The sequence below is a fragment of the Candoia aspera genome, chromosome 6 (genome assembly GCF_035149785.1).
Source record: "Candoia aspera isolate rCanAsp1 chromosome 6, rCanAsp1.hap2, whole genome shotgun sequence".
Taxonomy (NCBI): domain Eukaryota; kingdom Metazoa; phylum Chordata; class Lepidosauria; order Squamata; family Boidae; genus Candoia; species Candoia aspera.
In genome coordinates, this window is record NC_086158.1 from 16,744,468 (window position 1) to 16,760,917 (window position 16,450).

At 38.1% G+C, this 16,450-nt stretch overlaps 1 protein-coding gene across 8 annotated transcripts in view; it reads left to right on the forward strand.

The window, feature by feature from the left end:
* MECOM (MDS1 and EVI1 complex locus) overlaps positions 1-16,450 on the forward strand; it is a 76,401-nt gene that overhangs the window by 10,440 nt on the left and 49,511 nt on the right. For all 8 annotated transcript variants that reach the window (XM_063306466.1, XM_063306468.1, XM_063306469.1 and 5 more), the window contains exons 3-4: positions 12,945-13,047; positions 13,180-13,396. In XM_063306466.1, coding sequence (XP_063162536.1) covers positions 12,999-13,047; positions 13,180-13,396 — 266 coding nt within the window. In that variant the 5' untranslated portion in view covers positions 12,945-12,998. The remainder of the gene's footprint in view (positions 1-12,944; positions 13,048-13,179; positions 13,397-16,450) is intronic.

Below are 16,450 nucleotides of genomic sequence, written 5' to 3' on the forward strand. Positions count from 1 at the left end.
CACACTTCAAAAGAAATGGCTGTAGACATGTGAATGTAGAGGTCAGCCTTGTCTGTCTGCTATGTAACTATGCATTTGAGTGTGGCCTTAGACATTACAGTTGCAAATCAATCAGTATGTAGTAAAGTAGGAGACAAAGGAATGTATCCTAGAACCCTTTAACAAAGAAGGAATATAATTTCCAAATATTTATTTTCCCAATACAATTAACAAATCAAGCCAGTATGATACAATAAATACTATCTTTAACATAGGAGATCTTTGTTTAGATTCTCTGCAAAAATTTACTTGAGCAACTGTTTCTTAGTTTAACTACTATTCAGGATTGCTGTGAAGATTAATTGGCCACTCTGAATGTGTGGAATATAAATATGAAAAATTAAAAATAGGAAATCATTAAAACAAAGTTTATAATAAGCTCATGAATCAGATCCAGAAGAAACAGAAAATCATACATTCTACTGTTTTCATTACATTAAGTAATCTCTGGTACCCCAACTCTGCCTGTGATTGGTCAGTCCTGTATTAGTCCCAAACTCTTAGATCCCATAGACTTTAAGAAAGGTGTGGGTAAACTTCGAATGGTTTTAAATTTCAACTCCTGTCAACTATGTTGAGCAGGTTTGGTGGTAAGTCATTGTGGGAAATATTGTCTAAAACATCAGAAAGACACCAGGTTGCTTACCTCTGAAGATAAGGCCATCTTTCCCATTTCTGCCCCTTCATTGTATCTCAGTCAGACAAAAGCATTTCATTGACTAAAGCATCTTTTCACTAAATCCCAGAACAAGGGTCTGTTGAGAGATTTTTGGTGTTGTTGTTGGCTGCCTTGCGATTTTACTAATCCTTTGTCACTGGAGAATCATAAAATTCTCAGCTTTTCTTAGAAATACTTTTGTTATTGTTCTTCAGATGTTATGTGGCAATTCTAATTTGGTTTTCAATTTGTAGTATTTTATAGTTTGAGTGTTTTATCTTGCTGTTTTGATTATGCTTAGTTTTTAAAGCATAGTAACCTGTTTTTCAAAAGACTTAACAGCCAAGTTTGGAGAAGGTGTGGTTTAGAAACTGTTAATGGCTGTAGATTCGTATCTGGCCAAGTGTTTACCTGTGCACAGTGCATTCAGGCAGATTAGATGGCTGCTATTGATGCATAAATATGCCATGTCATACTGTAGCTAAGAGCAAAGATATCTCTTCCTCCTATACAATTCCTATACAATGAGCTACAGTGCAGATGTACACAAAGGTGGTTGCAGCAAACTTTTACCTCCTTAGTCTGTGGTGAGTACATGGAGGACTTCATTGACTTAGGACAGTGTTCCTCCTCAACCTGTGTGCTGCAGGTGAGTGAGGCTACAGAATCCACTCTCTTTGGCCTGTATTGTCAGTGGTTTGTGGATCAGGCCAGCTAGTTCAGCATTCAGTTTACAGTGACAACCAGCCAGACCTCTTTGGAGTTTTATAAGCAAGGAAGTGATCTTAGCACCAAGGAAAAAATAAAGACCTGATTCACATATTGCATTAAGCCCTCATTTGTTTAATTATAGTTTGTTGAACCAGCCACAATGGTTACATTAAATTATAAACCATGGCTTGAAGATCACACAACAGAACTTGTCAATCCAAAATCCAACAAACTACACTATATCATGGTTGATGAGTAATGGTATCTCCCTCTGGAGAAAATATAGAAATGGAGCTTTATAACTAGGGCATGAATTAAGATTCAGTGCAGACTTCCATCAGTTGCTTGCAATAATGTATCAATTTTGGAAATATCCTGAGTGAAACTTACATAGTCTCTTTTCTTCTTGTTTTTCTTATATTGCTTTGACTCAGTCCTAAATGCTGTTTTGAACATGGAACTTGAAAGATGTTAGTATCTAATGCTGCACATTATTGTATATGCAGCCCACTTGACTTGGCATCCAGAATTCTGTTGCTAGTGGGAAAACAAAATTTATGTATTCATTGGATTTGAAAGAATATCCTTGGAAAATCTGTATAATTCCTCCTGGGGACAGAAGAGTCCAAATTATATTCTTGCACTAACAAAGGACGAGGTATGCCCTCTCCATGTACAAAATCCAACTGGATTGATAGTTGAACCTTTCTTCTGCACTGGGTCAGTGTCCTTTCTGCATGTGAGGGCAAAAAGTAATTTAGGGATTATAAAGTAGACCAGAGTTTCTCAACCTTAACAACTTTAAGATATGTGGACTTTGAGAAATACTGAGGTAGACACAAGGTAGACACAATGGCAACAGAACTCTGTAAAGTCAATTTGCTCTCAAACACGTATGGCAAAGGGAGTTAAGAAGTGATGGCCAAGCTTTTTAAATGTTGATTTACCTCTGACAACGTACAGGGGAAGGGAGTTCAGATTTAAAGAACAAAAGATGGGCATGAGTGATATGAGTTCCTACTTGTTCTGCCCACTGCTTGTTTCCTTGTATAATTTGTCCCAATGACATTCACTTCTGAAACTGCTTCCAAGTTGATTACTTGTGGTGGTTTGGGAAGGAAGCTTAACATCCTCACCTGTTACCAAAAGATGTGAGCTTAAGGCAGGGAGAAATTATGCTCTCCCCTTATATCAGCTTTTGAACATTTGGAACTGATGCGTTCCAAATGCAGCAGAGGACCTGTTTGGGGCGAGCCCAATCAAAACAATGTATGTGTGAGTCATTGTGCCAGCTTTCTGTTTCAGGCAGGACTAGCAGTGCTGTTGAAATCCTAGCCTGTGATGACATTAAGACCACAGGAGGCCTCTGGACTGTATGTGGTGGACTGATTCTTCTTCCCTTACATTGGGAAAAGGAAGGATCAAATACAGGCCCATTCTCCACTGAGACCTGTTTCCCTGTTTCTTAATGATAGCACCAGAGAACAGCATGTACCAGAAAACAATTTAGCCCATTGCACTGAGCCAGTTTTTTTCTTTCCTGTCCAGGATTTGTAAAGTGTAAAATGGGCTGCCCTAGGGAAGCATAAGACACAATTCCCTCAGCTCAAATTAATTTTGCATTTTGAATGGACAACAAAGTGGGAGTGTTAACATGATTATCGTTTCTCCCTGTCTCTCTTCTCATACCCCGTGCCCTGAGAAGTTGATGGCTATTTTTAAGCCACATATGAATTTTGTTCACAGGATAGACAGCAGGAAACAAGATGCATTCCCCTTGTTGCTAGGTTTATGTTTGCATTATAAATGCAAGAAGCAAAAAGAAAGGAAGGGAGCTGTATACTGTAGGCTTCAGGTATGAAAATGTTTTAATACTACACCAGCTCTTTAAAATTAAATTCACTTTGAATTGTTATGTTTTTTTCCCACTAGAAGCTCTGGATATCATAGGAAGAGATTCTCAGACACCTTAGACCAACCCCCAGGCTACGGACTGATACCGGTCCATGGCCTGTTAGGAACTGGGCCGCACAGCAGGAGGTGAGCGGTGGGCGAGCGAGCGAATTTACAGCCTGCGTGATTATAGCCGCTCCCCATTGCTCACATTACCGCCTGAGCTTTGCCTCCTGTCAGAGAAAGCAAGCCCATTGGCTGCTATCTCCAAACAGCGCGAAGAAAAAAGAATAAACGGTCAGGAAAAAGAGGAATTGCTAGAATCATCCCGAAACCACCACCACCACCACCACCCGCCTGCCCCATGGAAAAATGGTCTTCCACGAAACCGGTCCCTGGTGCCCAAAAGGTTGGGAACCGCTGCCTTAGAGGTTAACCAAATCAGTTGAAAGCTCATATAAGATTGCAGTTCTGTTCTCAGTATATGTTTGCTGAAATTAAATATCCATGAGCAGATTTTTATATTCTGAACCGTAATCTCAGAAGACAGAAAAAGAAAGGAGATACTTGAAAATATAAAAAGGAGTCGAAAACTGTTATAAGCTAAGTGTCGCTATGCCCTTCAACAAAATGTTTTCAGTGGATGCCCTTTCCCACTGCCTATTCACATGCTTTTCCCAAGGATTTATTTATTTATTTATTTACTTATATCCCGCCTCATGTTATATCTGGGAAAGGAACTAAGGTGTGGAATCTGCAGCTCAACAGAGATTGAATAATGAAAAGACAGGAAACTTGCATACATCCTAATCACCTTGTGACTAATGTAATTTGCAGAACACCATGCTCCTGTCATAAGATTTTTTTTCTTCCTTCGGGGAAAAATAAATAAAAAGAACTTCCTTTTCTATCAGATCAAGCGAAGGTGGTTTTAAAATGGCAAATAAATGTTTAGCACAGCACAAGGGAAGGGAAGTTTTGAGACTGAGACCTGTTGAACTTGGTCTCAGTCAAGCTCTGCATTAAACAGTGCCCAGGCTAATACTTGAATTTCTTGAAGATGGCAGAGATGCATACCAGCATTCTAAAAACAGCTCTCTCAACAAGATTAAAAGGGTGAGTTAGATGAGAGAACATGGAAATTCTTTGCTACATTAAGCAGGATTTTCCTGAGACATGGAAATGGATTGCCACTTAGCTCAGCCAGTAGAGTGAGATAAAAGTATATAAAAGAATTCAGATAAAATATTGTAGAACGTCCCTGAAGCAGTGTAATAAAAAATTACCAGAAAACATCCAAACAAGCAAATTTCTCTAGTCTGGTGTATATGTCTCTGTGTTGTACATCCTCCCCTTTCTCTTTTTAGATAGTTCAGGAAGATAATTTCTCTGCTATTGAATTTATTATAACTTCCTGGATAGGCTGAAGGTCTTTCATAATTCACACTTCTGTCCTTCTTTACTCATGCCAAATATAGTCTCTCATGCTTAAATAAAACTCCCAGGGCCTAACTAGGGAAAATTAACTGCAAAGGTTCCTCCAGATATTTTTAGTAAAGAAAGCACATTCTCTATTTTCTTCTCCCTCTACACTTCTCCCTCTCTATAGTGTTTTACAATTTATTACTGTATTCCCCATCTTAACTCTGTAGAGTTAATACACATGAATGTTCTTAAAGAATAGTCATATTAATTGCATCCTTCAAATTCAGAATTTTGGAAATTAAGCTTCTTTTAAAAAAAGCAAGATTCTAGTCCTTAAATCAGGTTTGAAATGGAATGTTAGACACTGGATTTCTAGTAAATCTGAGAGTAAATGCCTGCCAATCTGGAAAATAATTATAGAAGACTCTCTAAAATTCTGGGGCTCCACTTACCCACAGTCAGAGACACAGTGTTGAAATAGAGAAGATTTGGGGCAATAGTGAATCCACCCAAGAATTGCTGTTCTGTCCATATCCCTACAAGAAAACAGCATAGAATTGTCCATAAAGTCACACACACACACACACACACACAAACACACAAACCCATAATAGCATCTAGGGACCTGCAGACCTATTTACCTTGGCTAGAATTATTCATGACCACCATCAGGAAAGTACTGGGTAAAAATGGAAGTTATGGGAGAATAGCAAGACAGAAACCATTGCTTGTGAAGAAGAACATTGATTCTCTTTCCAAGTTTTCCAAGAAGCACCTGGGTGCTTCTGGAGGAACGGATCAGAAATGTGGAAATGCTCAGGCCACATGAGTATTGTTCTGTCTGACAGAAACTGAGCACTGTGCTCCACAATAAGTACCTCTTACCAAGCATAGAGGTTGTAGTGTCTTGGCTTGGGGATACTTTAGTCTCAAGACCTGGGTGACTGGTCATCATTTAAGGAAGCATGACATCTGCTTTGTATCAGAAATTTCTGTAGGAAAATATCAGGCCTTCCATCCATCAGCTGAATTTGGAGCACAAGTGGGTTGTGCAGCAGGACAGTGATCCCAATCTTATAAGCAAATGCACACACACATCAACGAAGAAGGGAAAAAACCAGTAGTTTAGAACAACTAAGTCAAAGTCCAGGTCTAAATCCTATTTTAGCAGGACCTGCAGTGACCACTTCATCCTAAAAAACCTTCAAATATTATAGAGTCGAAGGCATGGAGGAATGGGTCAGGATTTCTGTACAACAATGTGGGAGATAGATTACCTATTGTAACTAAAGATGGAGCAATCAGTTTAATCTAAAAAGCTGATTACTTTTTCACTCTGGAATATCACATGTGGGATGGCTTGACTATAGTAATGAAAATAAATAAAAGAAGGACCAAACTTTAATGTTTCACTGAGATTCCCTTTATATATCATTGAGACTTGCATGAACCACTGACAAAATTAAATGATAAATCTATTCAAACATTCAGAAAATCTGAAAGGGGATAAATACTTTTTCATAGAAGTGTAAAAAAAGAGACAGAGAATGTATTATATTGTATATTCTCTACCAATTTTCTGTATTCTATATTGATTTATTTGATAGGGATTTTAGGCCCATTAGGCTATAATTGGCAAAGTCCTTTTTAATTCAGTGTTACGCTGTATAGGTTTTTGTTTTATTATGTATGCCAGAAAATGTTAAGTCTAGGGAGTTCCTTTCAGGTAATGCAGGAAATAAATTGTATTCTTCTGTGGCCAGCATGGAAATATAGTGAGCTCGTGAAGAATGGCTAGATAACTTAATGTGTGAAGATGGACAGAAGGTTAGTTTTTTGTTTTTTTTTTACCAGCCAGCTTCACAAACCTTGCTGGTTATCTCAGTTAGTTAGAGCCCTATTATGTTAGGGTTAGCTGCAGAATTACAGATGGTTATTTGTAGAATAGCAGCCCAAGGATGTATTCTGTCCTTAAAGGGGGAACAGGGAATAACTATCTGGTTCTGCCTCCTTGATAGGAAGAAACCTTTATCAGATACATTTGTGTTACCTAATACACTAACCACGCGATTTCAATGGGTCATGACATTTTGTCATGAGATCCAGAGTGGAAATGGTTCCTTCTGTCTTACTAGAGAAATGTTCTAAAGAAGTTTTAAGGTCACCATTCACCCTACCAGTTCTTCCATTCCGAGACACTGGTACTGTCAAAAGCAGATCACTTTACTGTGCAGCTCTGAATGGCTCAGAAATAAGGAGGAAGGAAAAAAATATTAAACACATTTGAACTGTCCTGATTTTACATTTTTGAAAGTTGGTTGTTCAAAATTTGCAGTTTAAAGATTTGCAGTTTGGTAGCAATTAAAATTTAATTTGGAAAAAGGCTGGGTAAAAATGCATGTATTCATGACAATGAAGTGAGATGTATTATATTAAGGAAAACTACTTGCAAAAATCGTGTACATTTGATAAAATCACAAACAAAATGAATCTGGAGAAACATGCATCAGACAACAAACTACTGTAGTGTGATTTAAAAAAAAAAAACAAAGGTTTTGGGTTTTTTATTAAAAGAAATCTTACATACAACAAAATAAACTTGACACATTCTGAGAAAGGAGAAGAATCAAACTTGACCCATTCTCCAGTTGAGAACCTGAGAGAAATTGACACATTTACCCATTGCATCCCAAAGAGGTCACAAAGATTTTTGTACAAAAAGAGCAACCAACTCAGCAGCGTGGTAGAAGGGTCCACAAGCAGTACTGTCGTGTAACAGTAGTTCAATAGTAGAACACTTGCTTTGCACACTTGTGGAAGGTCAGAGGATCAATTCTTGATGAACTAGAAAAATATCTGCCTGAAATCCTGTGGAGCTCTGCCAGCCAGAATTAAAGATACTAGCCTAGATGGTTGTGTGTTCGGGTTTGGTTTAAGAGAGTTTTCTGTGTTCCTAAGGCCTGAGGAGTAAGGCAGCAAAAGAGCAATATTGTCCATTGGCTGAAGCAACAATAAGTGACGAATTGCATGTGGAGATGGCCTGTGATAGTTGAATAATCAGTACAGACAGACATTTTTCTTTGCCCAAGGTCAGCTCCAAACACAATACCTTTCAGCACACTGTTGTTTATCCAGCACTATAAACTCTGGCTTTTAACCTTTGGGACTTGACTTGAAGCCACAGGAAGAGCTAAAGGAAGCCATCAAATCTATTGTATGCAACCTGTGCATTTTCCCCTCAATTCTTCCAACCTTTGGAAGTCAGCAGTTCAATTGTGTCCTCAGCTCATCAGCGCATAACTTACTTTTCTCTTTCAAACGCACCGAGGCCATTAGATTTCTGGAGAAAAGTCAGATTTAAATACATTTATCTTAATAAATGGAAAAGCAAGTGTTGCTTAAAGCAAATATTCAGCACATGCAATGTCGATATCAAATTTATTTTCGGGACTTAAAAGCTGGCCTTACTTAAATCTGTCTCAGCCTTGGATCAAATGAATGTGGTTGTCCCAACCTGGCCCCCAGTGACTCAAAGTCCACATCACCCGTTCACAGCCTCATTTGTCACAATTGACAGTATCTGCTCATGAGAAAATGATTAGAGAAGCCTGGCCTGTGTGGAGTTGGCTTGAGGTGTGTTAGCAGAGCTGCATGGGGAAGCATGCTCAAGATCTGCCCTTGCTGTAGCAAGACTTGCTCAATTTGAATCCCGTTTTTCATAAGCCAGATCAATTCCAGGTTAAAGCCGAGAATGAGTTTTGAGCTCATTTAACACAGCACTTATGTGTTTTGAGTTCAGTTGTCTTTGCACAGGTTTGGTGTGTGAACCTCAAAGCATTACTTGCTCTTTCTTTGGCTCATATCCATTATGGGGAAACAGATTTTGGATATTACTCTCAAAAGCAGTAAAAATAAAAGCAACAACAACCACAACAACTAAACAAGGAGTTGGGGATGAGTGCATTATTTGGAAAAAAATAATTAATTCAGACTTTCCCAACCTAGAAACTACAAATCCGATCATCCCATGATAATGAGGGTCTTATCATCCATCATGTCTGAAAACGCCAGGTGAGGAAGCCTGGATTAGCTCTTGGAGACAAAGGTTGAGAAGTGGAAGGAGGAGGAGGAGGGAGGAAGAGGTTGTTTGCATGTATGGTTTCTGCCCAGATAGAAAATGCAAGAACTGAAGAGAGATGTGAACCATGAAGGAAGATTTTCCTACTTTTCTTCCCTTAGTGAAACCTGTTTCACCTTCCCCCTTGTTTGGAGGGCATCTTTCAGTTCTGGTCTGAAAGCTGTGTTGCTGTTCCAACACACACCACATCTGATCTCAAAATTCATTCCGGAGGTGGTGGTGGTGGTGAATGGATCCTTTAGTATAAGTATTACTGTTCTTTGTTTTATCATTGCCTTATGATAATCTAATATATATCAACATAAAGGCCCATACTTGTCATAATAGCAGAGTTACTATAGCCCATTTTAATTATGTCTTTTCTGCACAATTAAATGTGATATGGGATGGTAAAAAGATAGGGTTTCCTCATTCTTTCCATGAATGCTGGCTGAATTGTGCTCATGAATCCAAAGGAAGAAAAACATGATTTTGTAATTATTCTGAATTAATTTGCTCTATTTTGATTTGAAGTATAATTACTTGTTGCTAAGACTTAAGCATAAAGGGGAATTGATTTTTAAAATGAGAATCCTAGGTCGTATTCATAAAGTTCTTGAAACATGTAGTCAGGGACTTTAAAAACCAAGGATGGGGCATAGTTGCCAACCTTTTACCTGATCCTTATAGCTATGTCTTAAATAGAAGTTTTGAATAGCAAACAGTATCAGGTGACACTGAGCTCACTGCCATGAACAACTTGATTTATACAAATCAAGCTTCTGATAAAAACAGCTAATAGAAACTAATGGTGCAGGGTTGTGATTAGTATTAGTATTATCCATTTCAAGCTGATGTGGTGAATTCTTATCCTAGAGGGGGGGAAAAATACTCTGTTTTCTCAGTGATTTATTGGATTAATGTCATGTAGCCAATCTTACGCATTTATCAGAGTAAGACTTTCTCTATTATACTAGGATCATAGACTTATTCTTGTGACTACAGATATGCAGTATGATTTTCTGATCTCAAGAGTGGGTCACTTTAGGACTTAAAGTTAAGGCTTCAAAATGTGGTCTGCAACATTGTACATTAGCTGGATGGTCAGTCAACTTTCAGCCCCCAGTCCAAACAAACAGTGGAGCAATTACTATGTTCTTCATCCCGTGGCATCTGTGGATCTGAGGTGACCTATGACTTATAGCCACACTAAACCTATTATGAGCATTCTGACTGAACGCTGCTCAGATTAGCTTTTGGTGGTTGTCAAAAACTCCAGCATTTTTTGAGTGGCTGCAATCAGATGTCAAAATCCTGCCTTTGCATGGTTGTGGATTGCACTGGGTGAGTGGTTTCTGTTGATGATCCCACAAATCTGTCATACTATAATATATTTATGCACTTACTATTTTATCTAAATACCTGATGCTTTGACTTCCTGCCTGTCCAGCTTTCGGATTCAATTACATTTAGCCAGAATTCAAGAATATGTAAAAAAAAACAAAAAACAGGAGATCCGTCTGTCAGTGGCAAATGTTACCTAAAGGCTTGTCTTCTTTCTTTTTTGATTTGTGCAGGATAGAGTTGAACAAAATCAGACCGTAAAATCTGCAATATTTTTATTTTATTTTATTTATTTTTTATCCCGCGTTTATTATTTTTATAAATAATTCAAGGTGGCAAGCATCCCTAATACTCCTTCCACCTCCTCTTTTCCCCACAACAACCACCCTGTGAGGTGGGCTGGGCTGAGAGAGAGTGACTGGTCCAAGGTCACCCAGCTGGCTTTCATGCCTAAGGCGGGACTAGAACTCACCGTCTCCTGGTTTCTAGCCCCTTGCCTTAGCCACTAGGCCAAACTGGCTCAATATCATAGTGTTTCCTTTAAAAAGAAAACAAAACAGGGGAAAAAAACCCACCCTTTTTGGTGTACGTGTTAAGGCAGCATTTTTCTTTGTGAGATCTTGCTGTGAAGTTCTAATATGTCACCATTCAAATGTCAGCAGGCTGTTGGAAAGGAAGCTAATAACTTAAACCTTTGAGAGCTGCCAACAAGAAAGGTAATTCAGATTGTAGAGAGAATGCCATTGTGTTCTTGGGGGAAATAGATTCCAGAATGAAACATGCTACTTGGAAGCATTTATCTTTTGTGTGAGTGTGTGGAAAGAGGAGGGGAGGGGGAGTGTGTGTGTGTGTATGTATACACACACATTATAAACCCAAAAGATGGTTTGGCAAAGATAGCTCTGAGGGAGGAAATGGGAGTTGACAAAAGTGGGAGTGAAAGGTCCAGAAGTTGATGGTTTCTGTTTTTATTGGGAAAACATGCATAGCTTACAGTAGTCAGCCTGCTTGTTTTATGATTAATGCTTTTTTTCCCTATATAATTTTTTGAAAAGCTGTCATTGTGTGGAAATGTGATATTAATACTCAAATTCCTCCTACTTATCCCCAATATCACTCCTATGACTTGCCATCTTCAGGTGGCTGAACTGCTGAGAAAGAAAGAAAGAAAGAAAGAAAGAAAGAAAGAGAGAAAGAGAGAGAGAGAGAGAGAGAGAGAGAAAGGAAGGAAGGAAGGAAGGAAGGAAGGAAGGAAGGAAGGAAGGAAGGAAGGAGTCAACAGTATTCCTCAATTGTAGATTTGGGGTCTCCGTCTTTGCCCTCCACCCCACCCCCAAAGCACATAGTTGTGGTCAGGTTTTTTCTCAGAAAATAAACAATTGTGTTTTAGAGCCACCTACTGGCATTTTTTAAGAATTACACGATATATAATGGGATTTTTTTGTCTTGTATTCAAATTGGATTTCTGCCATTGGTGTTGGTGACAAAAAGCCTCTGTCTTTCCCTTCGTTTTTGAAAAGTAGAACTCTTTCTCCTTATTTCTGTTTCTTCCTTTCCCTGTTCTTGCTTCCACTCAGATGTAATAACAGCAGCAAAAGATGCCTCTTAGAAAGGTATTGCCGCTTGTTCTTCTTTCTGTCCACAAGAAAGGATGGAGAATAGCCATTTAAGGCTTTCTGTTGAATGGAAGAATGTCTCTCTATTATATCAGCTCTTTTGCTGAAATGGACTTAAGGCTTTGTCCTGAGAAGGTATGAGGTCCAGTAAATTATTGCTGTAATGCCGCTGGAACTTTACATTTTTTTTCTTATGTTAGAGAACCTTGAGATGGTGTTGGACTATAACTCAACATCAGTTCCAGATAATTTGGCCTGTGGTTAGGGCATGTAAGTCCAACAACATCCTCAGATGTTTGCTTGTTTGTTTGTTAGATTTTTATCACTGCCCATCTCCCCCCTCCCCCCACAGGAGGGACTCTGGGCAGTTGTAAAGTTTCCACCCCTCTCTTATACATCCATATAGTTTGCTTGGCAACTTACAGTTTTCTGTAAGATTTATAAACCACTTTACTCCCAATGCTCTATGGAAGTCATTTGTCATTTGCCTTCTTCCACGATGTGTGTCTGTGTGTGTATGTTTAATTTCCTGGTATTTCCTGGTGGTTTCCCATACAGACCTGCTTAACTTTCTGGGATCAGCCAGGGTTGACTAGATGCTACCGTCTAGCTGGTCAGATAAGAAGAATTTGTATTTGAATGTATTAGTCTCCCTGTTTGGCTAACCAGTAAGAAAGTAGGCTTTTTCCAGTGAACTGTTTGAACATCCCCTATCATAGGAAGATTTTTGATTTGTTAATGAACATTCACAGTATTATGATTATCACACAGCTCAATTCTGAAGGAAATACATTTTGTTTTGCATTGGCTTCCGTTTTCTAGTTTAAAAATTTCTGAAGTTACCTTATACTGAACCAAATGCTCCTGCATGAATCCTACCATGGTACAATTCTAATTAGCAGTAATTTCCAACCAGAGGTTACTCCAGACTTTGCTACCTTATTCTGTGGAATAACTGAAGACTCCCAAGACAACATATGATCTTCCAAGTACAATTAATGTACTGCATCTCTGAGCTATAGCTCCTATTTTTGCTCATATCTAGGATTACAACCAAAAAGTTTGTAAAAGATGGCTTTCACCTTTTCTCTTTCTCTTTGCTTGCTCTGCTTAGTTCTTCACCTGCCATTTTGTCTTTCAGATATACTACAGAGTAGTAAGAGACATTGAAGCTGGAGAAGAGCTTCTTCTGTTCATGAAGACTGACAATTATTTGCATGAAGAGATGGCTCCTGACATTCATGGTTAGCAGTTTCTTTTAGCAGATTCTCAAATGCTTACACCAGAAACTCCCTAACCCTTAGACTGAATGGATCTTGGATTGGGAGGAAGCCATCGTAAATAACAACTCATTTGCCCACTCATTTGCTTTGCAGAGGAGCGTCAATATCGGTGTGAAGATTGTGACCAGCTGTTTGAGTCCAAAGCAGAACTGGTGGACCATCAGAAATTCCCTTGCAGCACATCCCACTCAGCATTTTCAATGGTGGATGAAGAATTTCAGCCAAAGCTGGACAAGGAGAATGATCTCCATGATATGCATGACATCCAGGAATGCAAAGAGTGTGACCAAGTATTCTCTGATGTGCAAAGGTAGGCGCCAGGGATTTTTCTTTTAAGTTGAGCTATATGTAAACAATGGCTTTCTAGCAGATCAAAAGTCACTTTTACACTATAATACTGTATGAACAGACAGCTGCTGCTATATGAGATAGTCAGTTCTCCTTTGCTGGACATCTTCAAACAGGTTGGATGGTCAGCTGTAGTGGATACTGCACTGAGGAGTGGGTTGGACTAGATGGCCCTTAAAGTATCTTCCAAGTCTCTAATTTTGTGTATAAAAATATGGAGATGCTGGGGCTGTAATAATATTGGGCATCAAATTTACCATCCTGAATATGTCAGCTTTAAAAGCAAAACCTCATATTTTTCTCTGTTAAAACTCCTTCCGTCTTGTGACTGTCCAGATACTTGCAACCTAGATATGGTAGTCTAAGCCTTAGTTATATGATTCAGTAATCACCCAAGTCAGTGGACTGATTCAATATAAGGTCACTTCATGTGTTTCTGTGATTTTTCTAGTAAGTACTGTACATCTGAAACAACAAGGTGTCAGGAGGTTAGCAAAAAGAACTTCAGTGTCTTGAAAGGGCTTTGTCCATTGCCAAAAGAAGCAGAACTAAGATCTAATGGGAACTAAGTATACCTGATTTCTTGTCTATGGGTCTCAGCTCTCTGCTTTTGTGAATGGCAAAGTTAGCTTGGTGCAGAATACCAAGTCCTACTCAAGATAAATATGTGCTTACTTCAGTCACCTAGTTAAAGATATCTCGGCCAAGGAATATTTCAATTTTAGTCATTAACTGAATAATCTATACATTGCATTAGAAGAAGTGTTCATGTGGCTAAAAATAAGATCTGAGCTTAAAGAAACAGTTTTTCCATTTTTAGATGAGACATAATAATCCTAGTCGCATGTACAGTATTTTGTAAATATTTTAAATATGGTAATTGTTCTATGCAGTATCAATAAGTACTTATACTAAATATTGCCATATTAAGAAAATAATTGGTACCTTTGGTGAATTAAAACTTGATCTATATCTATATCGATATCATCTATATAAAATGATGGTTTAAATATTGAAATACTGATTAATGCTAGTTTAATAGCAACCATATGTCATAAATATTTAGTCTTTACCGAGACCAGTGATATAAAAACATAATAAATAAAAATATGTTGTAACATTTAGCCACTTATTGTGGGATATATTTATGAGTCCTATCAAAACAATGAATCAGATCACTTACAATGAGCAAATATGAAAAATGAAATTGGTTATATTGATTAAGGAAATAATTGGTCCAAGCATTTACCATCCAAATACAGGCTTAGGCTAGAGGGAAGCAAATAACCCTTTTTCTGCTCAACATTTTGAATATCTGTCTGAGAAATGCTAAGCCCTGTCCTTTCCTGGAAGATTCATGGTAACAGTTGGGCCTAATGTTGTATTACATTGTTTACAATCATTAATAGCAATCATAACCCTGACCACAGAAGGATCAGAAAGCCACCATACCTTTGAGCAATATAAAAGCATGTTCTCACAGATCAGTCTGCAAAATATCATGGGAAAGAGCCATAATATTTTGGCCCCTTCTCTTCCTTTTAAGAGTCATTGGATCAATTGGGCATATGGCTGGGAATTCTCAAGAGGGTCAGCTGACACTTTTCCTGATAATCCACAATTTTTCACCTTTTCCTGTGGCTGCATCACAACCACAGAATGGTACTTGAGATTGTAGACATCTAATGGTGATGTATGGAGAAAAGGAAAAGATCAGTGGTTTTTTAGAAGGCTTCCTTATAGCACAGTATTAACAGTTGAGTTAATTTATAAATAACATCCCAGGTTTTAAGATTTGGGAGCACTGTTGACCTCAAAAGTAATTTAGGTTTTTGTCCATCATGAAGCCAGAGTCTGGAATGAGACTTGGAGTATAAATGAAAACTGATTTTCAGGCAAGAAGTCTCTTCTGAGTATTCAGCTGAGCACGTTGACTGCTAGAAATTGCATATCCCTAACAGAAATGCAACCTTGAGGAGAGATGTCTGGACTTTACAGAACAGATGGATGATTACTGTACATTTCTTGTGCTTAAAAGCCCCCTCTTCTTTTGGGGAAGCTGGTGAGGGTATTAAAGGCTCAGAACAAAGGCCAGCGGGAAAAAAAAATCAGAAGAAGAGAAATCATACTTTTCCCAGAAGGAGAGGGTAGAAATGAGAAACAGGGCAGCTCCTCTGAAAAACGTTTAAATTATTTAAAAGCCAATACATGACAGAAACAATTCAAGACAGAAAGGTATGAAGAAAATATTCTATTAAAAAAAAATTTGATCCACAGATGGAATTGCTGGGACAAGCACATATGCTTGGGGGCATTTGTAATTAATAAGAAAGATTCCTGAATGTACCATGAGCTAGCAGTGGAATAATAAGGAGGAGGCGACAATAAATTTCAGGTGATTTATTTTAAAAGAAAACAACAGTAATATTAAATAAGGTGAGCATCCTGACTTGTAGCTAAATATGACTCATTGGAGTCTTGAGACCTGAATGAATATAAAAGCAATAGAAAGCCCTTTGTTTATTAGCTTGTTAAGACCATATCATGTTCCACTTTTCCACAAAAAGATTTTTGAACAGTAAGTTAGAATACTAAAACAGATAAAATAAAAACAAATTGAGTGTGCAGTGATATTCTAATGTCAGGCTAGATTAAAACACAACCTAAAAAGTGAAAAAAAGATGAAAAGGCCTGGTCTTTACCTGTTGATATAAAAAAATCAATATTTTTTTCTGGATTGATTGGATAAAGGAAGTCAGGAGGGGCATGGTGAAAATGGAATTGCATCTTTTAGAGTCTGTCTTTGAGACTATCTCCTGCTAATTAAGACATTTTCACATAAAGAAAAGGAATCAAACATGCCTTTTTCCCCCTGAGTGGGATAATTGAATGGCTGAATATATAGCATTTTGGTTTGTTTTATATCCTGCTTTTCCTCCAGAAGCTCAAGGGAGCTTCCCTGGGGATCTGCTTTCATTTTAATCCCCTAACAGAAATCCTGGGAGACAGTTTGGAC